We start from the raw sequence: 24,333 nt of genomic DNA, 5'->3' as shown, positions 1-24,333 counted from the left end.
CCCACCGAGGCTCATAAAGAAGAATGGAGTAATGTAAGTAGCATGGTCTCAAGTCCTGCGGCAGGCCTGAATGAGTTGCTAATACCCCCAGAGCTTTTTTTCTGAAGGAAAAATGAATGTTGGACTTATAGCCCAATGTAGAGTGTGCTACAGCAGTCTGCATGGGAGATAATTGTGTCTCATGGTTTAAGCTCCTATCCTGCTTGTGCTTATTCCAACTTGATTCTGAGCCAGTTTTAGAAATTCTGCCCCTACATGCATGCACACACAGAGACGAAGCATCAATGTGCACATATTGTACCTGCAGGTTCAGCCAAGGCTGATTTAAATCTCTTGTACCGTAGATACTGGGCACATTTATTTCTGTAGTCCCTTGTGGGGGTTTAATCATCCAGATATTTTAAGTTTATAAAGATATTCTTGGACCCAGGTTTTTCAAACTTCTTGCAGGTTTAAAGACCAGCAGACTTTTTTTAAAAGTACTATCTTTCTTTCTTTTCCTGAGCTAATTAGTTTTTGTTGTACTTTTATTTAAATTAGATGCACCATTTTGTTATTTTCCCTGGCATTTGAAACAGAAGTATTTGAATCAAGTTAACTCTAAATGGGACTGGAGATCATGATGCTATTCCTGCCTCTGCAAAATAACCAATGAATTACTGCGATTAGCTTGCAACAAACTAAGTGCATTACTATATCCAGGAGCCCTGGAGGTGACATAAAATGAAAAGTATGCCTTGGAAGTGGCCAATTTAATAGTGAGTGGGGGGATTAATAGAGGGTGATGCCCATTTTTGCCCTTCAGAAACAGTTGGTGGCTCAACTTGGCAATGAGCAACCGAACAATGTAAATAAGATCAATATTGATTTTTTTATTAATTGTGGTCATTATGGGTTAACACTGATTTGATGACACATAATCAATCTAAAGAAGGCATTTCAGAAATATAAGGGAAATCAATGTATAATTTGGCACCTGGAATATGTACTATACTTCTTTTCTTCTCATAATAAAAGCCATTGTTCTCCGGAACTTTAACTAGTGTTTAACCTTGGAAATACCTTTAAAGAAGCATGTAGAAACACAATACAGAGGGAATTAAGATCTACCTAACAGACAATCCTTAATAGCCTACCAAATATTATGTGAATGAAACAAACTTAGACATATTTGATTTTTGGTAATTCAACCTCAGTATATTGCTGTGATGCATTACACATTCTGATGGAATCAATCCATTTGGCATTAATCCAATCACAACAAATTGCTTTGAATCAATTTGTTATATTGAGGTAATCCACAAGGTATAATAGCATTGCCTCATGTTTTAAGTCAATCTATGCTTCACTATATCCTGTAGATATAAAGTCAAGAAAGATAGAATGAATATTGCATAAAGAAATCTTGGTTTGTAATATAACAGTAAGATAGTTCTTCCCTCTGATCTAAATAATATTTTCAGATGAAAACAGTTTATGGATTTTCTATTAGTAAAATTCAATATCTATACATTCTAGTCTCCAGTTTAGTACACTTTAACATACAACTGAACAAAATTTGCATGTCAAATAATTTGCTGGTTGACAAATTATTTTGGAAACTGACTAAAGGATGCATCAGCCTGATTTTCTTTTTAATCTTTCCACTTTTCCCTATTTGTAAAGCACATTTTATTTTAAAAATGTGTGTGCATTACTCAAGCATTATTTGTGTACATTTCTATATAATGGATAACAGAGTTGGAAGTGACCTTGGAGGACTTCTGTCCAACCCCCTGTTCAGGTAGGAAACCTATACAATACAGAAAAATATATGCTTGTCTATCAGCAAGTAGCTTTGTGTGTTTTTTCAGTGCATGCAGTTTTATACATATATTTTTATTGAAAATTTTTATTTCAAAAAATAAATAACTGCCAAAAATGGAGATGATTCCATGCCAGTTGCATGACCTTTGAAAAATGTTAATTGAATCATTTTGCATTTCAGTAATATAGAAACAAAGCAAAATTTGCTTATTCCTAAATTAACTGCTACAAAGCTGATTTAGATGTGTATGACAAAAGTAGTTCCATGTTCTTTTCTATAAACATGTTTATGGAAAGTTTAAAATTCCAACTGGGTATGGTGAGACCCCTGGAAATCCCTAAAGCAGCTCATTCAATTACTTTATTATATAAAGAATTTAATGTAAGGGTGATATTTTTTTAAAAAAAATAGATATCACATTAAAATTATACAGACAGAAGTATGTCTCTAGATACTGTTTCTTCTTCCTAAATAAATAATACATGAATTTATTACAATTATTAACAAGTGTATTTTATTTTATTGACAATTACTCTAGCATTAGTTTGATTTTTCATGGATTTATTCTTACAATGTCCATATAGGCTTCTTTATTAATCTTGGCTGGACATTGTAGCATTTGAAAGAATAAATTTTCTTTTAGGCAATCATTTTTGAAATGTTGGGTGATCCATAAATATAAATTCCACCCATCATGAATCAGGATTCGGTTCCTGACATCAGCAGTTACCTTCATAATAAGAATACTTTTATTTTTTTAAAGGAAAAGAATTAAGAGCATTAGGAAAAGGAAGCATAATTAAATACAGCCTGTCATCCTAGACTTTTTCTAATCAGAGAGAGACCAACATTTTTATGGCTTTCTTCAGTATGATTTGCAATGCAAACAAAAGCAAGTCCCTCTGAGATCTGTGTCATCGATAAGTGGATAAGCAGAAGTCTTCAAGTCACCAAATCCTTCCAAAGAAGGACATTGCATTGCTCCTAAAGAGTAATACAAACTAACCATTTACAGAATTATGATATTTCAGCAACATTATTCTAAATCACTAATATATCCATATGTTACAGGACATGTATTTCAATCTCAAATATCACTCAAGTGGATATATTAACAAAAAGCCTACCACTTTCTGTTTGAAGATTTAAAGCATTTGAAAGCACATTTAAATTATGTGTTACAAACTTTGCAAATAAAAAGAGTAAGAAACTTCCTGATAATAACGATAGAACAATCTTCTATTTGTCATTTCAGAGAGGGGTAAGTGACTGAATTCTGATGAGTATCCAAGGAGGAAGGGGAAGGAAAATCCATTTATCTTGTACTTTCTTTCTCTAGAAAAGTACCTGCAGATGCTTGCAGACAATGTGGCTCTGTGTAAGGATACCCCTAATCCCTTCTTCCCACAAGTGTAGTTGGATGAACATGCTTTGGGAAATAGGAGTAGGAGAGCCCTTAAAATGACACAGCACTTTAAAAAGATATAAATGAAAATGGGCTCTTCTACCCTTCCCTTTCCTCTTCTGAATCTTCCCTCCTATATGGAGGGAAATCAGCTTTACTTAGTCTTCTATACATGTATTCACAAGTGACAAGTCACAATTCAGGTGATCACAGTTTGGAAGAGAATGGAGGAAAACTAGTAAAGCCTGATCCTGATCCACAAGTCCAAAATTCTGTTTCAGAAATTTTGTGATATCTTCCAGAGCTGATCTGGGAGGAATGGCCCTAAATTGAGCAGCAGTGATGCAGTGGTTAGAGTGCAGTACTGCAGGCTACTCCTGCTGACTGCCGGCTGACTGCAATTTGGCAGTTAAAATCTCACCAGGCTCAAGGTTGCCTCAGTCTTCCATCCTTCCGAGGTGAGTAAAATTGTTGGGAGCAATATGCTGACTCTGTAAACCGCTTAGAGAGGACTGTAGAAGCACTGTAAAGCAGTATATAAGTCTAAGTGCTATTGCTATTGCTTGTATTGCAAAATACAAACCTTCTGTTTTGGGAAGTCTAAGTTTGCTAATCATTAAAATAAATTATTGTTCCTTTTCACACTTTCTCAGAAAGAAAAATGAGACCTGCCCTTTATATGACATTCAAGGCCATCGATTTTTCATAAAGGAAGCTTTTCAACAATAGGGATTTTGGTGACTACTCAGGAAGATAGACAATTCCCAGAAAGTTAAATGTCTAGAAGATAAAGTGATCAATGGAAAGTTATGTAGCACAGAAAACAGATAAAAGTGGGGAAATGGTATGTGTCTTGTTTAACAAAGGATAAGGCTTTTTGGAGGGGTTTATTGTTGTTTTTAATTTCAGGCTTTCTATACTTTTTAAATAGTTGGGACAAATCTATATAATTCAGCAATGGGCTTTCTTGCATACAGAAACCACATTTCTACCCATACCTTTGTGGCATCAATATCAGTAAAAGCTAGGCCAAACAGTCAACAGGTTGATTTTAGGATTTGCTTTCTATTTACTGGTATTCTAGCAATAGCACTTAGCACTTAGACATATATATCTCTTCACAGTGGTTTACAGTCAGCATATGGCTCCCAATAACCTGGCTCCTCATTTTACCCACTTCAGAAGGATCGAAGGTTGAGTCAACCTTGAGCCGGTGAGACTTGAACGGCCAAACTGCAGTACTGCATTCTAACCACTGCACCACCATGGCTCTAAAAAGTAGGGTTATATATTTTGTTTCTAAATGACAACTTGTCATTCATGGGAGATATTCTGAAAGACATTGTAGAGTGAGAGCAGCAACAAAGCAGATAACTTCAGCATGGGTGTGAACCTCCTCTTATTTGACACAAATAAAGAGGAGTGGAGTACTAGAGAATAATTTCTGAAATCTATATTAAACTCTTGAGACAACTGTAAATGAGGAAAAGTCATTATCTCAGGATTTAAGAAATTTCTGGTAATGTAAAGTTAACTGGGATGAATCCATGCCTTTAACCTGCATGACTGCAGACTACCTGAACAAAGTGCTGGTAGGTAAGGTCCCAGGAACATCTTTCTTGCAGTAGTACATTTATCACTGCCTGAACTTACCTAGAGGTCTCCATCCTGGAGGCTTTCATCAACTAGGCTGGACACGGATCTAATTGACAAGTAGTTGTGCTGATAGCACTGAGGACCCTGCCCACTTCATCAAGTCCAATAGGATCAAACTGTTTCAAGAAAACTGGGTAAAACCATCTTACCAGGCATCTCTAATAACCTGATGCTGTCAGCTCAAGTACCTGTCAATAGATCCATGTCTCTCCTGGTTGGTGAACGCTAATGATTATAACATGGAGAGCAGGGGTGAAATGCTCCCAGATCAGACCAGCTCACCTGGTCAGGTAGTAATCTTAGCCGTTGGTTCAGCGATCTGGTAGCAATGGCGGAGCAAAGCTCTGCCCATCCGCCCAGATGTCATTGCTTCCTGGTTTTAATGTAATGTTTTTTACCTTCTGCGCATGCACAGAAGGTCTGCGCGCACATGTGATGCACGTGCAAGAAAGCAAAGTGAGCGCATGCATGGCATGTGCGCTTCCAAACCAGTAAGGAAGGTAAGTAGATTTCACCCCTGATGGAGAGTAGCTGAAAAATATACAATGTATTCCCAACAAAAATTGAAAAATGACATGATAAATTTGATTGTTTGAAATGAATAATTAGTTCTTATATTTTTATCCGGAGGCATAAATATTCATTTTATTTATTAATTTGATTAGTAATTAATTTGTTTTGAGGTCTCACTTGTATAAACTGGTAAGGTTATGACATCCTAAATTCAGGTCCCTCTAGTTCAAATCAAATATTGAAAACAACAAATCATACTGCACAGTGGGTTGTAATATTTTTTAAACAATAAGGGGAAAAACACAAACATATTTTGTTAATTAATTGCAAACAAACTTTGGGGACAAGAATGTGTGTACATGTGTATACACACACACACATAGATGTACAACTGGTAATTATAACTGAAGCAAATTATAGCTAAGTTTGTGCTGAAATCCAGTTACATATATAACTTCCAGATAAACCTGGAAAAGGTTCACAATTGGACCATCCAAATAAGCAAATAATGCAATAATATACAGGAAATAAAGTTAGTTAGGAACATATCTCAAAAGCTTACTGTCTACTATTATATTATCAGTAGTTAGATGTGAAAGGGAAAACAAGATATATATGGAATAAGCTAACTCTACTAGTACTCAGCTAAAGGCTAGTAAAATAGTAGAGAGATGACATGTATTTTGATCCTCACTTTTCCTCCAGCTGTCACAAGGTTTGTTTTAAGGCTTAACTTAAAGTCAGAAGAAAACTGAGAAAATAATGTTGGAGTCCCTAGAAAGAAATGGGGGGAAAAGTTTCCCAACCTGTTGTTTTAGCTGATGGACCAATCTGTCTTTTTCTCTTTTCAAAGCCATCACTTCTTCCTGCGTTTTCTTTTTCTTTGAAGCAGACAGCTCAAGCAAGGCAATGTTTGCATCTTTTTCACTAATGGCAGCAAGCAATGCTTCCTGTCTGAAAGAAAGAAAGAAAGAAAGAAAGAAAGAAAGAAAGAAAGAAAGAAAGAAAGAAAGAAAGAAAGAAAGAAAGAAAGAAAGAAAGAAAGAAAGAAAGTCAAATCTCTGGGCAAACATTTTCTAGAACAAAGAATAGTTTATAAAATGTAAAACCAAGAAGAAAATCATATTAAGCTTCTTCAATACATGTTGAATTTTAGCTTGTGTATACTGTACACGATACCCCCAAACATATTTTTTTCTGGGTTGGTTTGTATAATATTCTTATAATTTAATTTGTGACATCATTGGCATATGAATATCGGATATTTTATAAATAATGGTGCATGAATACTATTATTTACATGTATACCTGGTGCATATATGGAATGTGGTATAAATTAAGGCCATCTCTGCAAAACCATATGTGAACTGTAAGTTTTCTTGGAACAGCAGAATTCAAGTTAACTAATGTTCATAATTGATATATTACCCTGATCTAATAAAGAATCTAAGGAACTCAGTTTAAGTTTTGCTACTTTCCATATTATGTTAGAAAACTCTATGGCATACTTCAAGTTGCTTAGGCAGTTACTTACCAGTTTTTTATTGTTAAAATATGATTTTTGAAGCCTGTTTTTTACAAGTTCAACTACAAACATATTTATCCATCCCTCAATTGCCAGTTTTACCATTTTACACTGGGTGATTACACTTTTTACAAATTATTTTACAATGGTACTCATCAACCATAAAACATGATCAACAAGATGTGAACTCTGCCATCTTTTTCAATGGTCTTCTTGATTCAGTACTGACTAAATTGCAAAGTTAGTCCTCATAAATCACTTAAGCAGGGTATTCACTGAGGGTTGAGAGCAAAAAAGTATGTTTCAAGAAAGATTGGTTCCAATTCATTGCTGCCAATCTCCCAAAACATGAGTAATTGTAGCTATGATGAAAACAAAACTTATCATGGTCTTTTGAAGGCAACCAGATTTCTTATTTAATAAATCTTATTAATCAAAACCATACCAGAATACTAATTGTTTCCTTTCACAGGTCCACCCCTCACCAATTCCTAATAACAATTTATATGCATGAGAATATAAATTTAAAGGCATTATTCCATTTCTAGTAATACTGTGAGATATAATAAATATAGCCCCAAAAGAAGCAGCATCTTAAATTCACTACTCAAATTCTATAATCAGTAACAGTTTCTCTATCAGAAGAGGTTTCATCAACATAGGATGGTGATGATGATTGATTGATACTATTATTGATAGTATCACTCAGACCAAGGAATTTTATCAGAATCTTGAATTCTGGGGAATGTTGTAGCAAGGTACAATATCAAAAGTCTCAATCGCATAAATGAATACAGAAATGCACTTGAAAGTACAATCTGTAAAATTCAAGAAACCCTCACATACTACATTTCATTGCTTTTTCATTTTTGCATATCTGTGTTTCCTGCTACTGATAACTCTCAGAGAAGGAAAACCCATCATTATCTTAACAGTAACTTTATTGTTACATTTTTCCACATATTCAGAAAAAGTACTAAAATTCAGTGTGACAAAGTTTGTGTGTATGTGATGTATGCATCCATACATGTGTTTAGTGTATTGGGTTCTATTTTATAAATTCATGGCTGAAATAAACACAATATACTCAAACCCTAAAACAGTTTTAGTCAATATACTATAATTATAAGATATATACAGCTTTCAGCAGAACCCTACACTAGCTTTATATAAATATGAAGTCTATAGACAGTGATATGATCAAAATTCAGAAAATGTGTGCAGCTCTATGAAAACCTATGAATACCAACAGCAGTGATAGAAAAAGCAGGTTTGTGATGAGATTTTAAAGAATATGTTAAGGGCTAAATCATTCATTTCTATTGGTTTAGAAAAAATTATGAAATAGTCATGAGAACACTATAAAGATACAGCAATAGATTCCCAAGAAAATTTATTCTATCTCCTGTCAAACACACAGTGTATGCCTTTTATTAGAGCCATTAAAGGGATTTTGGTTCCAAACCAGGATGAAAGCTTGTCTAGAAGTTATTGTAAACATTTGATGTCATTTAGGACTATCTGGAGCTGTGAAGTAACCACAGGCTCTTGGTATTAGTCCCCAAGCAATGAATGCACACATATTCACATTTCTGTCACCTAAAAGAAACAGAACATGGGAAATAATATATTTATAGGTAATTATAAATAAGTTTATATATGTTAAGAGATATTAGTCTCAAAATAAGGGTTAAAATGTTAAAAAACAAAACAAAAATAAATAAGAGACATTTAACATACACTTGAACTTAATTAACAACAGATCAAAACATGCACTAAAACAGATTTAATAACCTTACACTGTGTTCAGTTTTTAGAAAATGTTTACAACAGAGCTAATGAAATAGACAAAAATGGTTTTAGCTTGCACTGAAAAAAATATGTTTAGAATTAAACAAATGTTCGGTGTTGATTGCTGTCAAGCAGTTTAACCCTCTTGAACAGTCTCCCAGAAGCCTTTAAGAATAATCCATTGCCATGGTACCTCACAGTCTATTTAAAAGGGAATAATATAAACACTTTGGCTTCATTCCCCAGCTTGATTAATCAGAGCACAGTCTTCTATGCTTTTTCAATAGTAACTAAGTTGAGTAAATGGAAGAGTGAGGCAATGCAATATGAAGACTTCAATATTTCTGAAAGCAAGTTTTCCCCATGTAAAATTGCCACCAATATAATCCTACAAATATACTTACAATAGACATTGTCACTGTCTATTGACATTGTCATAAAATATATAATTAATTGCAAAATAACAACATATAATTAATACCACTTTAATTGGAACATATATCCCATCTTTTATGTTCTGATCATAAGTGAATGGAAAATAAGCTACTCAATCATCCTGTCACCTTAATTGTTGTTTTCTTTCTCTTCTGACCCTGAGCATTCAACTTTACGTTCCGTAGGAGGTGATTTCAGGAAAACTGTGCTGAGAGATCCCATTTGAAGCAACTTCTTTCTTTCATTCACCTTCTGCCCCCAACCAAACATGCTCTTAATCTACTATGGATATAGATGTAAATGATTGTTTAAATAAACAATCAGAGCTCTATTATCTGCACTGAATGCATATTTCCTTTTTAAAACGATATATTATGTCACATCTGCACAATTGCCCCAAAATAATAATTTATGGAAAAATTCAATACCACATTTGACATTCTAGATTTACCGGTATGTTTTGTGGCACTGGCTGACAGAAGAATTTCTCAGGAATGGATTCTGGAGGCCAATCAGTGGTGGGATTCAGCCAGTTCGCACCACTTCGGGAGAACCGGTTGTTAACTTTCTGAGCAGTTTGGCAAACTGGTTGTTGGAAGAAATCATTAGGGCAGAGAACCGGTTGTTAAATTACTTGAATCCCACCACTGAGGCCAATCCATAAAAGGAAATAGTTACAGCTCCTGGAATTAGCACTTCCCCACAGATTCTTCCCAAGTATATAACAATATATGGAGGGGAAGGCATCACACCGTGCTCTCTTCTCCAAGCTGGCTCCTAACTCCTAATCTTTCTACAGACAACCTATGGTGTGTATATCATATACCATGATATTTTCCCACCATGCACTATTGCACAAAAGTCAGGGAAATCTAATCCAATGCTGCTACATGCACAGGGAAGTAAATCCAGAGAGGGTACAACCATAGAACCACACATTGAGAGATTGCTTTAACTAGTTTTTAATTAGTGTTGTGTCATAGAAATATAGCTGGGCACCATATTGGCTCTCTTAGTCCTGTTTAGTCATCTTTTAAAAGCTGGACAAGCTGAAGGGTCATGAGTTAAAAGATGGAAGGTAACATTAGAGGAGGGGTGTCAAACTGGTGGCCCATGGGCCAGATGCATCACACACACAGGCCACACCCACCCCAGCTCTGTGAAGGGGGAAAATGTCGCAATACATCACATGCTGGCAACGTGACGCCGTGCGTTAGACACCCGTGCACTAGAAAAATGTTACTACTGAAGATCTGATGTAATGTGCTTTTTAATCTCTTAACTAGACAGGTAGTGCTTGCTTGCTTACTGCTTACTTCGCTTAACAACTGCTCAAAGTTACAAACATGCAAAAAAAAAAAACCCACCAAACTTTGTGACCAATACATTTACATTTCCATCTTTGCAACATCCCATGGTCAGGTGGTCACCATGCGGTCACGTGGTCATTTCACAACTGGTTTGTGACGTGTAGAGTTAATAAAAAAGGGCTTGGTCACATGGTTTTCTGCTTAGCCATTAATTTACCAATCCCAATTGTGGTCACTAAGTAAGAACTTTCTCCTTATCAAAAATTAATCCATATATTTGATATATGGATTAAATATATATATATATATTTGCCACTGACTCAAGAACAGTATCACATGGTCAATAGGTCCTACTGCGAGGTTGGGAATGCATTGGCAACAGATCAGCACTATAAATGAGTTAGCAATTCAGTTGAATTTAATGAAGGTACTCTTGGCCCAAGTTAAAACATTTTTGCACATAGATTTAGAGCACAAAACCATATGTACTCACAAATACACATGGGATAATAATTGAAAAAGCAGATACAGAAATTCATGGATAATAAAACCATTATTTATTCTCAGTTTCAATGATCAAAGAATATAATTGCATGGAATAGTCTTCATTAAGACGTGTTCCCAGAAAAATTATCCAGAAATGAATAATTCTGGCAATTCCTATTCCAACACATAAAGAAGATGCCATATTGAAAATGATGAATGTGAAGTATTTGGATTTGGCTAGGAATTGTATGTATTACACTAATTGAATTTGAATGAGAACCACAACAAAATAATGGTTTTGAAATCATTGTTTTGAAATCATTTGTCAAAAGGAATCCTTTTAATTTAAGAAGAGATTGGATAACTATTTATCTGAAATGGTATAGGATTTCCTACTTGAACCGGGGGTTGGACTAGAAGACCTCTAAGATCCCTTCCAACTCTGTTATTCTGCTAATTCTGGTCAAGTATTATCAGTACAATGGAAGTTACAGAACCCTAAAATAACAAAATAAACTAAGCATAGATTTCCATGGTAAAGAAAAAGAAAAATTTAAAAATAGCTTTATTAAATGTGACAAATGTTGAAACAGCTATATCTAATTAAGACACCAAAGGCATGACAAGAGTTAATTTCATCAGGGTTATAATACATGCCTGTGAAAGTATGAATTAATAAACTAGTTATAGGAATGGCAGTAATGGAAGAACCAGAATGAGCTTTGGGAAACAGTCACCCAGACTCAGCATGGAGATGGGCAGCATATAAAATAATTAAATTTTGCAATGAATATTGCAGAGCGCAATATTTTAAATGAATGGAATCGGGGGGGATATAAAAACATGATAGATTTAAGTCTTTATGGTAGATACTGAGGAAACTAGTGAAGGATATAAAAGTTGACAAAAGGTTATGAATGGAAAGAGGCCATTTCTTGGTTGTATAGGAATGGGCCTTGAAGAAAAAAAAATACATGGAAGAAAGGGAAGAAAGGGAAGAAGGCACAGTGAAAGAAAATCTAATGCAGGAAGAGAAACTACATGATATATGAAATTGTATGAAGAAGTATTAGAACAGAGGTGTCAAACTCAATTTTATTGAGGGCTGCATCAGGGTTGTGTTTTACCTTGGGGGGGCAGGGTGTGTGTGGCCCCCATCACTCATGTTGGGGGGGGCACCTGTGGTGGCCCAGGGCAGTCTGCCAGCGAAAACAGACTCCCAAGCTCCATTTTTGCCTGTGATGGCCTCCTGCAGCCCTCTGCCAGCGAAAACGGAGTCGGGAGTGTCACCAATGGCCCTCACAAGCTCTGTTTTCGGCTACAACAGCCTCCTGCAACACTCTGCCAGAGAAAACGGAGTTGGGACGGTTGTACACAGCCAATCCTTCACTGTTTCCAGGGTGGCCTCATGGGCCAGATCTAAGCACCTGGTTCTTGAGTTTGACACCCTTGTATTAGAAGATAGATCAATCTCGCATCAAAATAAATGGAAAATGGACTAAGGAAAGAGGATGAGTAAACTGAACAAACAAAAATGAAATAAATTGTAACTTTTTATTCAGGGAAGTTTTACTAATGGAAAATATGAAAAAGGATGTTTTGTAGGAATAATAATTGGGATGAAAAATGCATGTAAGAGAACGACTACAAAAAATGAGAATGAGAGAAAAATATTGCATAAGGTACAAACAGGTCAAAAAAAACCCCAACCCTCAGCAAAAATTGTTAAGATTTTTGATAGCCCTACTAAAGTACTTGTTATTCTGGGGAATTAACAATATTTTTAAAAAATATCCATGAGACCATTACTTTAAAAAGTCTAATTTGAATCTGATTTTATACAGGATTAGAGAGTAGGGATGAGAATAAAAAGATTTGAGGTAGAAAATTAATAAAACATACCATAAAGAATCAAAGAGGGTAATCTGAATCACCAGCATGTGACTTACTTGCCTGCCTGCCTTCCCTCTCTCCTTTTTACTTTACTTTCTTTCCCTTTCCTTCCCTTATTTACTGAAAAACATACTTCTGAATCTCTTCAATTTTAACTTTAATTAAATCAGCCTCATTTCAATAAATATCTTGGAGTTTGGTTTTTCTTTCCATGGTAGCAAGCAAAGTATTTTCAAAATAACAAACCAAATTCAGCAAGAAATAATCATACACCTTATACTGTTATTTGCAGCCATCATGCCAGATTTTAAACTGCTTTTTACTCTTAGGCTGAAGAATACTAATGAAGTTACTATACAAACAGAACTGTGAGGGGGGGGAAATCTTTTTAAAACTCCTCACTAACTTCTTAAGCCAACTGGCCCAGCTTTAATTTAAAAGCTGTGTGGTGTCAAACTGCAGCAAATCTGAAGGCAGAACATTGCTGGGAGGTGAGGGAAATATGGAACCGATCCAAGTTATTTCAAGATTTCGAGTAGAGGAGAAGTTCAGACAACAGCACACAAATATTTCCTTAATTAGCAGTTTAAAGATAGGCATGAAAAGAAGTCAGATACCAGATTCATGTCGACTAATTATGACTTCCTTGTTAAAAGAACCGCTGCAGGCATTTCCAGGAGCAGGAATGTCAAATTTGAGCAGGGCAACTGACTCATTGATCTTCTTTGGTGGGTAAATGTTTCCCAAATTTGTTACAGACAAGAAACCAGCCTTTACAAAAGGCAGATGAAAATATTTAGAAAGAGGAGGTGCACTGATCACAAACTCCAGAAAGTTAATAGACTGGCCCCGGTTTCAAACAGGCAGAAACACACATAGGGAAACAGATCTTCTCAAATGTAACTGTGAGAGAATACCTTCCTTGTATTAACTAGACTAGGAAATTATTTAATGTTTACTAAAGTTCTTTTGGATACTGTCCAAAAATGACATTAAACTCCATGTATTTTTAACCTTTCTTCAATAATAAATAGATATGGTAAAATTACCTTCCTGTTTTCATTGTAACCTTCTTATTGCTAATGAACATTGGGCTCCCCAAAATGTAGGAAATAGACACAGGCTTTATGAACTAGGAATAACTTTAACTTGGCCTATGGAACCAACTGAATTTTTGGCTACTTATAGCCAGAGCATTAAAAAAGATCACAATTGTAATCTAAAATGCTGAGGATGCAATACAAGAGATACTGGTATTTAAAGCAAATGTAATTCCACTTTGGCAGCTGAAACTGAATGTGTGAAATGAATTTGCTCTGAACTCACTGTGTGCTACATAATCAATAAAGAGGTGAGATCATATATATTTAGCTTTGCTAAACTAATTAATAATATTATCATTGTTTTGGACAATGTTTAGATTGTAAAAACTCTAAAAATGAATTTTCCCAAAAGTATACTGAACTGAGAACTTTATCTAAGTTTAAATTAAATTTAAAAATAAGGTTTTACACTTAGGCAAGAAAAAGCAAATGAACAGGTAAAATAGGTGGCACATACTCAACAGCAGTAACTATGAGAGGAATCTAGGCATCCTAGTGGACAACCACTTAAGTTGTTCTGCCCCAGCTATGGACCACAAAGAACACAGCACACACAAAGTCTGTACAAACCTTAGTTAACTAATTAAGGACTACTAATGAGCTTTCTTAGTAGTTGTTCAAACACAAGTGCAGTTTAAATCAGTCTTTTCCGAACAAGGGCTGTTAATTTAACTTCATTAACAGCCGACAAGAGTCCAAGGAATAATAATTCAATTCTGAGGGACAGCCTTTCAGATAATCGTAAGCTTACTGTGGTTGGCAGAATGCCCAGAAACAATTTGCAGGAAAAATGACAAGAGAGAAGCAAGAGCTGATCAGACGTTTCTGGAGTCAATATGCGAAGTTGTTTTCTGCAAATTGTTTCAGTCATCGTCATTCCTTAAATAGGCTAGTGGAGTGGCCAATTAGCCCCAAGCCTTACTCTCGAGGAGACCTCCTCCTGAGGAGCCATTCCTGCCTTTTGGCAGCTCTGCGTGCCCGTGCATTGAGAAGAGGCTCCTTCTCCTCTTCCTCTTCACTTATGGAAGCTTCTGGAGGTTCTGAAGGCCCTAGCTGAATCTCCGCCTCTGGCACCAAATCTTCTCCAGCCTCCTCATTGTCTGACTCGGGTGCCAGCTGCACATGCTGCTGGCGAATCACCACACCAGCCTCCTTACTGTTGGAATCAGCTACCAGCTGCACAGGCCATTGGCAGGCCACAACATAAGTATGAGCCAGCAATGTGCTGCAGTTGCCAAAATGTAGTCATAGGCTGCATCAGTAGAGGAATAGTATCAAAATCACATGAAGTATTAGTACCATTATTATATACTGCCTTGGTAATACCGTATTGAAATACTGTATCCAGTTCTGGTTACTTCAATACAAAAAAGAGTGCAGAGAAGAGCAACAAAGATGATTAAGGGTCTGGAAGTCAAAATATGAACGGTTGCAGGAACTGGTTATATCTAGCCAGAGGTGGTCTTCTGCCAGTTCAGACTGGTTCATATGAACCAGTTCTTAAGATTCTGCACAGTTCGGCGAACCAGCAAATCCCACAACTGGTTGGCCCCCCTCCCTCTTACAGCCACATTTTTCCTTGCCTCGTCTGCTTTGGCCCAGTTGCTCTCCGGCTTCCTTGCTCCCAAGCCATCGCCACTCCCTAGTTTTAGGTAAGTAAGGTGCTGTTCTACATGGTGTGAGTCAACCCGGGGCCATTGCATGCATTCCCCTGGGAAATCTATGTTCGCTGCCCATGCTCGCCTAGAACCCCTGGCCTCAAACTACGCCCACCCCCCAGGGCGAAGCAATTTATCCAGCCTGTGGCCTGCTGTGCTTAGCCAAAGGATCGCAGGAGGGAACATGATGAGGCTCGATTGCCTTTCAGGCCCAGCCTAGCTCTCGGGTTCCATGCAGCCTGTGGCAGGGAAGCCCAAGACAAAGAGCCTGGTCCAGGCACACAGCATCCCAGTGTGGCGCTCACTCGCCCGCCACCCAGAAGTGGTGAGTCACCCCATCACAGGATGGATGTGAGACCCAAGGTGGAGGGGAGGGTAAGCTGGCAGCAGCTGAGAGCTGGGCCCGAAAAGCCTTGCCATATTGCCCCTGAGGTGGCCCTTCGGCTGAATGAGCAAGTCCATAGTGGGTCTCCCTCCCGTAGTATGCCACTCTCTGCATTTAATTTTGAAGCTGCCTGGGCGAGGGCAGCCCACCCCCAAGTAATTATCTCTGCCACTACTGCGTGAGCCAGCCAGCTCTGAGTCCACCAGATGTTCCTAGCCAGTCCCCCGGGCACTGCAAGTGAAGGAATGATTGCCCTCCACCAGCTGATTCCTCTCAGCCAGCCCTGAGTCTGCTGGGTGCTCCTAGCCAGTCCCCCTGGCACTGCAAGTGAAGGAACGATTGCCCTCAACCAGCTGACCCAAGCCCACCCACCCGATCAGGTTGTGGGAGTGCCTGGTCTCCAGCTGCCCTCTGGCCTCTAGAACGGCAGCAGCAGCATGCTCCCATCATACCAGAAACACTATAAAGTCTCCGCGGCCTTCTGTAGTGCTACCAGGGTGCCTTGGGAGTGAGGGGGAATAGAGGCCAGCCAGCAGGCTGAAGCATCGCTTGCTTTGCTCTCCTGCCTCTGCTCTTGCAAGTTTCACTGCCTTTTTTCTTGTTGCGTGGCCCTCCCGATCTTTGAGACTGCAGCTCTCTAAATGAGAAAGCTGGCTGTGAGACAAGGGGAGCTGGGAAGAGAAAAGGCAGTGGACACTAGAGTGCAAGGCAAGCAAGTAAACCTTTGCCTGCCGGCTGGCCTCTTTATTTCCCTTCACTTTGGATACAGCCATCTGGAACAGCAGCAGCAGCACCTGAGGATGCCTTTTGTCTTGCCACACGATCTTTGAGACGAGCTGCACCTAAAGGTAATGGTGCTGTGGCTGCAAGGGGGGGGTGGCACAGATGGGCTGAAGCGGCAGTAGCGATGGCTGAAGCCTTAGTGGGAAGCACGACCGAAGTGCAACTTGCGCTGCCCATTTTGCCTTCATCATGGTACATTTGCGCCAGCTGGTGGTACCGAAGGCAGCCCTCGGTTCCCACCATTTCAGCTCAGAGCTGGAAGCCTCGGCCAGGATCAGTCCTAGCTTTGCTATCCATTGCAGCTAGGAATCTCAAATAAAGCCAAGAATGAATGCTTGTGTTGTTAGCAGTCTGGGCACTAGATAGGCAGGTGCAGGTCCCTGCAAACTCTGTTGTCTGCCCGGCCGAAGTTTCGCTCACTGAGGCACCAGGGGTCCTGATGACAGGATGGGGTCCTTCAGACACTTATCTTGGCCACCTATTAGCTCCAGCCCATCCCTCCATCTCAGCATGGGGCATGCAAAGCTTCAGCCGGGCTCCTCGAGAGATGAAGTTTGCAGGGGGCTGATCTAGCACCCAGGCTGGCTACAAGACAAACGTTCATCCTCAGTTTTGAGATTCCTAGCTGCAATGGGCAGCAAAGCTAGGTTTGTCCCCCTGTGCCTATCCAGCAGACAAAACAGGAAAAGGGGGCAGAGATAAACAGTCCTGTTGCCAAGGTACACGTGAGTTGGAGGGCAGCACCGCTGGCTCGCTCATGCTCTCTTTCCCCAGTCTAGCTTGATGCACGGCAGCTCACATTGCCCTTTGCAAGCCTGCTGTCGCCTGGGTGCCGGTGAAGGCTGTCTTTTTGCCTAGCTATGTCCAGCTGTCAGTGGGGGGTGGAAATGGATGGGGTCCTGGGGAGGAAGCCTGTGTCAAGCTAGACTGGGAAAGCTGGCTGCAAGCAGAAAAGAAGCCGGGTGAGCCAGGCCCAGACATTTCCCAGGTCCCCTTGTCTCAGAAGCAGCAACCTCACACTCTCCCCTCTCTGCTATCCTCCTTCTTCGCACGGGATCACCCAGCAGTGGGGAGGGAGAGAGAAAAGGGGTGGCGTTCCTGTGTGCTCCTGTTTCTGTGCACTAATGCTGCCGTTCCACCTGCCTCAAGCATACTCGCTCAGAGTATGAGCGAGCACCGAGGAGACCATAGAGGAGGGAAGCCAGGCAAAGGGGCGAGCGAGGGGCATCAGCAGCATGCCGGGCCTGGCAGACTTTCTAAGCCTGCCTAAAGGAGGGAGGGAGGAGGGAGGGAGGGAGAGAGAGAGAGAGATCCAATCTAACCTCTGTGTGTGTGTGTGTGTGTGTGTGTGTGTGTGTGTGTGAGAGAGAGAGAGAGAGAGAGAGAGAGAGAGAGAGAGAGAGAGAGAGAGAGGGAGAGGGAGAGAGAGAGAGATGCCCCCCTCCCATCCCACCCACCAGAGACCCCTGGATTCCCTCCCCAATGCTGCCTGTCCCATAGAGGCACCACCCACATGAGTGATGTAGAGTTGGCCCCACCCACTCAATCACATGACCCATCCAGTCACGCCCACCCAGCTGAACCGTTTGTTAAATTATTTGAATCCCACCACTGTGTCTAGCCTAACAAAGGGAACAACTAGGAGTGACATGATAGCAGTCTTCCAATATTTGAGAGGCTGTCACAAAACAAGAGGGGGACAACCTATTACCCAAAGTACCTGAGGGCAAGACAAGAAGTAATGGATGGAAACTTATTCAAAGAAAGTTCCAATCTAGAGCTAAGGGAAATCTCCTGACAGTTAAAACAACTAATCAGTGGAACGACTTGCCTCCAGAAATTGTGGGTGCTCCAACAGGTTTTTAAGAAGAGATTGGAGACCCATTTGTCTGAAATGGCATAGGGTTTCCTGCTTGAGCAGGGGGTTGGACTAGAAGACCTCCAAGGTCTCTCCCAACCTTGTCATTCTGTTTTCTGAATCTGGAAAAAAAAATCATCACAAATCTGAGCACTAGTATTGTGTGGCCTAATACCGCAGAATTTTCAAACTAAAGTTAGAGGCATATTTAAGAAAGGAATTAGAATAATGGAGTTCCTTTCTGAAATGAAGGTCCAGAGCAGTGTTTCTCAACTCAGCAACTTTAAGTTGTGTGGACTTCAATTCCCAGTATTCCCCAGCCAGCATGGGTGGGAAAGAGTTGAAGAGTTGAAGCCCACATAGCTTAAAACTGCTGAGATTGAGAAACACTACTCTAGAGAAAATACCAACATCTGTTTATTTGGGACACATTAGCAAAGATGCTGAACTTGTTATTAGTAACAGCAAGTTTATGTCTTAAATACCATTATAGCAACCCAAAGGAAATTGTGTGGAAAGAAGAGAATGTGGAATATTTTTATTGTTAAGTGTTTTTTTGTTTTTTTGGCTGCTGAGTGATAAATTATTCTACTGTTTCTGTGAATAGCTGTCCTGGCAAATATATTATCAAAGCTACTATGTGCATAAAATTGACAGTTTTATATTTCAGGTCCTATACATTCATATTTCCTAGGCATGTTGATATTGTATCAGTGACTTTCAGTACCCTTGCTATGAATTTATAATTTTCTCATGAATTTAAATACTTATTTACAAGATTGATATAGTGTGACCAATTTCAAACTCTCCTGAGAGTTTCCAGTTGAGCCTATTTCCCTGATATAATGAGTGAGGGAAGAAAGGAAGGGACTCTGTTCAAAAAAATAAACATATGAATGTATAATTATTTACTTAAATAAAATCTTAGCCTTGGTGTTCATTGTAATGTTTTTACTTAAACCAGAAAGCTCTATTTTTAATTATATTATGTCCATACTGCCTGGGAAATGCTAGCCACTTGGCACTGATTGTGGAGTGCCACATGAGTAACAAGAACCATATGATGAGATACATTTGAATTTGGATCATATGTCCAGTCTTACTGCCTAAATCCACCTATAAACATACAACATTTGAAAAAGGATGCTCTAAACAAAATCTCCTGTGAAATCTCAGACAAACTGCAGCACATCCCCTGAAAGTCCTGGCTAGTCCTGAATAACAAAGATGTCTAGGAAGTGTAAGAGAGAAGTTAAGCCCCAAGTATTTTACCACCATCAGAAGGGGGCAATTTTTTTGTTGCCCCTGCCTGTATTTTTTCCCCCTCCACCCATAAACTGCTGTGTTTATTTTATGGATGCCCATGCACCAAGACATTAATTTGGGGTGCCAGGATTTAAAGAGGTTAGTTTTCCCGAATTAGCAGACACTTTCATTTGGAAGTTATTCTCTTTTCAGTAGGTGCAGTTGCCAAGATATGCTTCAGATGAATGGAATTTTCTTGAAAGTCCATACAGCTACAGTAAATTTCCTTGATAAAGAAAGGAGTCGAGCAACAAATAAACAGGAATACAAATACCTGCTACCTGCTATATTTTGTTATCTAAGTTCTTGCTTAGATGTTCTGGAGGCCTAGAGTTTTTGGTAGGGTATGGGGGCTCTATCAAATTGTACAGCTGCTTATATTTTGTTCTCTTCCCTTGAACTGCTTAGAAATCTGAAGCAAAGGTTTATTTTCTTTTCCTGCCCTTATAACTGATTTAGGGCTTAAATCTCAAATTGTTTGGTTTAGATCAGTCTTCCCTAAATTGTTACCAATTAAATGTGTAGAACGTGCTGGAGGACGTTGGGAATCTGAGATTGGGGAGTGGAATAACAGCATGAAGGAGGGTATTTTACAAGTTGCCAATGAATGATAATCTACTTCATTTGGAGAGAAGGTTTCCCACAAAATGGCCCGCTGTCAGATTCCCTCCCTTTCCTCTGTATTCAGAATGAAATTACTAAGCAAGCATCAGACATTTCTTCATCAAGGCCATGCATTTAAGGCTTATACAGGCGATGTCCTTGATTCTTTTGCTTAAAAGAGTTAACTGGATTTCACAATAATCAGTGTATCCTGCTACAGTGGCCCACAAATGCTTCATGCCAACCAGCAAGGAAATGGCAGAAGTTCATATACAACACACCCAGAAAACCCAAGGTCGAAGAATTTTGTTCTGAACAACAATCTAATAATTGACCATTCAAAAGGACAGAGTAGACTTTTCATTCAATATTTGCAATTTAATAAATGTTGATTGCATAAATTTTATACTTATCGAAAATGCAAAATTTAGAGCATGTGCAAAAATTACAGGTTTGAATCCTAATAAGGGCAAGAAAACACATCTGACAGGACAGTGGCAGAGTTACCTCCAGGGCCTACAGTTCCTAGAATTACCAGCCAATATGGTCATTGCCTTGGATTTGGGAAGAATTCTGGGGTTTGTAGTATATACCCTGGGTAGAAAAATCTGAACTAGGTGAAGTAGTATAAGGCAGTTTCCCCTGATTCTAAACATCTTTTGCCTGAACTTCAGGTATGACTTTGAATAAAATATTATGCCAGCCAATGAAGAGAATCTGCTACCTAATATGACAATTGCACTTTTTTTAAAAAAAACTAGCATTGCAAACTTCAGAGTATTCCCAGTGAAGCAGTGGTGAAATCCGGCCAGATCTATCTGGCTTGTGCGAACTGGTAGGGCCGGCAGCGGAAGGCTCCACCCACCCACCGGGACGTCATTACATCCCATTTTTGACCCTCGGCACATGCGCAGAAGGCTCTGCGCATGCACAGAAGAGGCATGCAAGCATAGCGAGCGCACGCGCATGCTCACATTTCCAAACCAATAGCGGGTAAGTTTACTTCACTGCTGCAGTCAAGCAATCACTGACAGATACGTGTCTATGTAGCCGCAGTCTACATAGACTGCAAAAGAAGGCTCCACACCAGGGGTGGGTTCCACTTACCTTTACTATTGGTTTGAAGTGGGTGCGCGTGAGTGCGCGCGCTTCGCTCTTTCTCTCTCTTGCGTGCTTCTGCACATATGCAGATCACCAATGATGACGTCATGGTGGGTGGGCAGAGCCTCCTGCCGGTTTTACTACCAGTTCTATAGAACCGGACAGAACCGGGAGCAACCCACCACTGCTCCACACCCATTTGCACTACTCAGGTGACCCTGAGGACCCAGATAAACCTCCAAGTGGCCTTAATGACTCTCTAAAAGAATGCAAATGACCAGCTGTCTGCAAGGAATATAAATCCTTCCATTCTCCAGTTCAGTCAGAACTGAAGAAGCTTCTTGGAGGAGAAGTAAAATGTCTTCAAAGAAAAAAACCCAGAAAGTCCAGTTGCCTCTTGAAAAAAAGCACCTTTGGGTTATTCCTTTTGAAAGAGGCAAACCAGGCAATAAACCACAAGCGTAGGTTTAATTCTGCCCTCCCCTTCAAATATGGATCAACTCCAGCATGGGGGGAATAATCTGGTAACTTCCCAACCACTAGTGCAAACCTCCACCTAGGCAGCAGAGCTTGCCTTAACAGTGGTTCAGCCGCTGCTAATGAGGTGACTTCCAAGCAAAGTAGTTAAGATTTTACTGCTTCTGTAAACTTCTCTAAACTGAAGTTTAAAGTAGAAATGTAATCTTCAACTCCCCAAGCAGTCTAGTTTGGCTACTAAAGGTGTTGTTTTACATTTCCAAATGTTTTTCTCCTTGTCACTCCTTTTTATATTTCAGCCTTCAGGTTTGTGAGCATTTGTTTCTCGCAGCACACCTCTCTCTGAATGCTGAGTCTTGGGAGGCATTTGTGACTAACTGCTAAATGCTGCCTGCCAAATAAGAGCTCCCTGCCGGTGACATGACCACCTAGTGACCTCTAAAAATGTTTTAACAATGTGAAAAATATCTCCCTCTCGTAGGAAACAGCCATTCTTTTAAATTAAAAGTACATTGAACGTTTGCTTAGCTATAGATAAATGGTATTCGGAGTCACCTTCTCTGTTTCCAATTTTGGCCGTTTGAAACCCAGCCCAAGACTAAATAAATAAACATTGATACTAAGAGCTCTAGAGCAGTGTGATTTCACAAACAGCTTTTTTCCATTTTCTAAAATCTAAATGTTAAGCCAGACATAGACCAGGTAATGAAAAGAAACAAGTCTGGCAGCCCCTTTCCATGGCTCTTAGCTGAAAAGAGATCAAGCCAAAAGAAGGGACTACAATTTGGCAGACTTAACATCTTTCAAAGTCTGCCGCTTGCAAGGCTAAGAGTTAAACATTTCATGTTTACCAATTGAAACGTGATCTCTGTGTTGAAAAGACACAGTGGCATACAGTACTTCCAGCATCCTCATCTCTGCATTAGCTTAGCAAGGTATACAAATTTCTGGGGTCTGGAGGTAAGAAGAGAAACATTTCTCGCTAAAATCCATAGATGCTATTCTGAGAGGCTGTTTTATGCACGTATCGTGCACGTGTGTGGTTTAATCGGATAATTGCCATTCCCACAGAGCTAAACACAATCAAGGTTTGAATGGTTTGAACAGAGCCTCAGCACTTCTATTCGTAGAATAGAGATTTAATGGTCTTCTGGCTAGCTCCCCGAGCTTTGTGTGTTTCCCTTGGCAGAAGGAAGGAAGAGAGAGGTTTCTATTGCTGCAGTTAAAATGCTACTTGGAAGTTATATCTTTAGAAGCATATCTCATGAGTTCTCAAATTTAGATGCCAACTTTGCAACAGAGACATTTGGAGAGCTGGAATCCACTTTTGTGCTTACTTATGCCAATCATATTTAATGTATATGCAGAGCACACCATGAAAAAGGCGGGGCTAGATGAATCAAAAGCTGGAATTAAGATTGCCAGGAAAATATCAACAACCTCCGATATGGAGATGATACCACTCTAATGGCAGAAATCGAAGAGGAACTAGAGCCTCTTGATGCGGGTGAAGAAGGAGAGTGCAAAAGTTGGCTTGAAACTCAACATTAAGAAAGCTAAGATCATGGCATCCGGCCCTCTCAATTCCTGGCAAATAGATGGGAAGAAATGGAGGTAGTGACAGATTTTATTTTCCTGGGCTCCAAGATCACCGCAGATGGGGAATGCAGCCAAGAAATTAAAAGACGCTTGCTCCTAGGGAGGAAAGCTATGGCAAATCTAGACAGCATACTAAAAAACAGAGACATAACCTTGGCAACAAAAGTGTGTATAGTCAAGGCCATGATTCTCCCAGTTACAATGTATGGCTGTGAAAGTTGGACCATAATAAAGGCTGAGTGCCAAAGAATTGAGGCCTTTGAACTATGGTGCTGGAGAAGACACTTGTGAGTCCCTTGGATTGCAAGGCGATCAAACCGGTCAGTCCTAGATCAACCCTGACTGCTCTTTAGAAGGCCAGTTCCTGAAGATGAAACTCAAATATTTTGGTCCCCCAATGAGAAGGAAGGACTCACTGGAGAAATGCCTAATGCTGGGAAAGATTGAGGGCAAAAGAAGAAGGGGATGACAGAGAATGAGGTGGCTGGGTGGAGTCATTGAAGCAGTAGGCGTGAGCTTAAATGGATACCAGAGTATGGTAGAGGACAGGAAGGCCTGGAGGAACGTTGTCCATGGGGTTGCGATGGGTCGGACACGACTTCAGAACAAACAGCAACAATGCCAATCATCTGTCCCCAGG

At 39.5% G+C, this 24,333-nt stretch overlaps 1 protein-coding gene across 2 annotated transcripts in view; it reads right to left on the bottom strand.

Annotated features, from left to right (window-relative positions):
* Positions 1 to 24,333, bottom strand: part of ERC2 (ELKS/RAB6-interacting/CAST family member 2) — a 439,008-nt gene that overhangs the window by 21,603 nt on the left and 393,072 nt on the right. For both annotated transcript variants that reach the window (XM_070933636.1, XM_070933637.1), the window contains exon 13: positions 6,188 to 6,335. In XM_070933636.1, the coding sequence (XP_070789737.1) occupies positions 6,188 to 6,335 (148 nt within the window). The remainder of the gene's footprint in view (positions 1 to 6,187; positions 6,336 to 24,333) is intronic.

The sequence above is a fragment of the Pituophis catenifer genome, unplaced genomic scaffold (assembly GCF_029215685.1).
Source record: "Pituophis catenifer annectens isolate HBS135680 unplaced genomic scaffold, rPitCat1.0.hap2 SCAF_2, whole genome shotgun sequence".
Taxonomy (NCBI): Eukaryota; Metazoa; Chordata; class Lepidosauria; order Squamata; family Colubridae; genus Pituophis; species Pituophis catenifer.
This window is presented reverse-complemented; position numbering and strand designations above follow the sequence as displayed.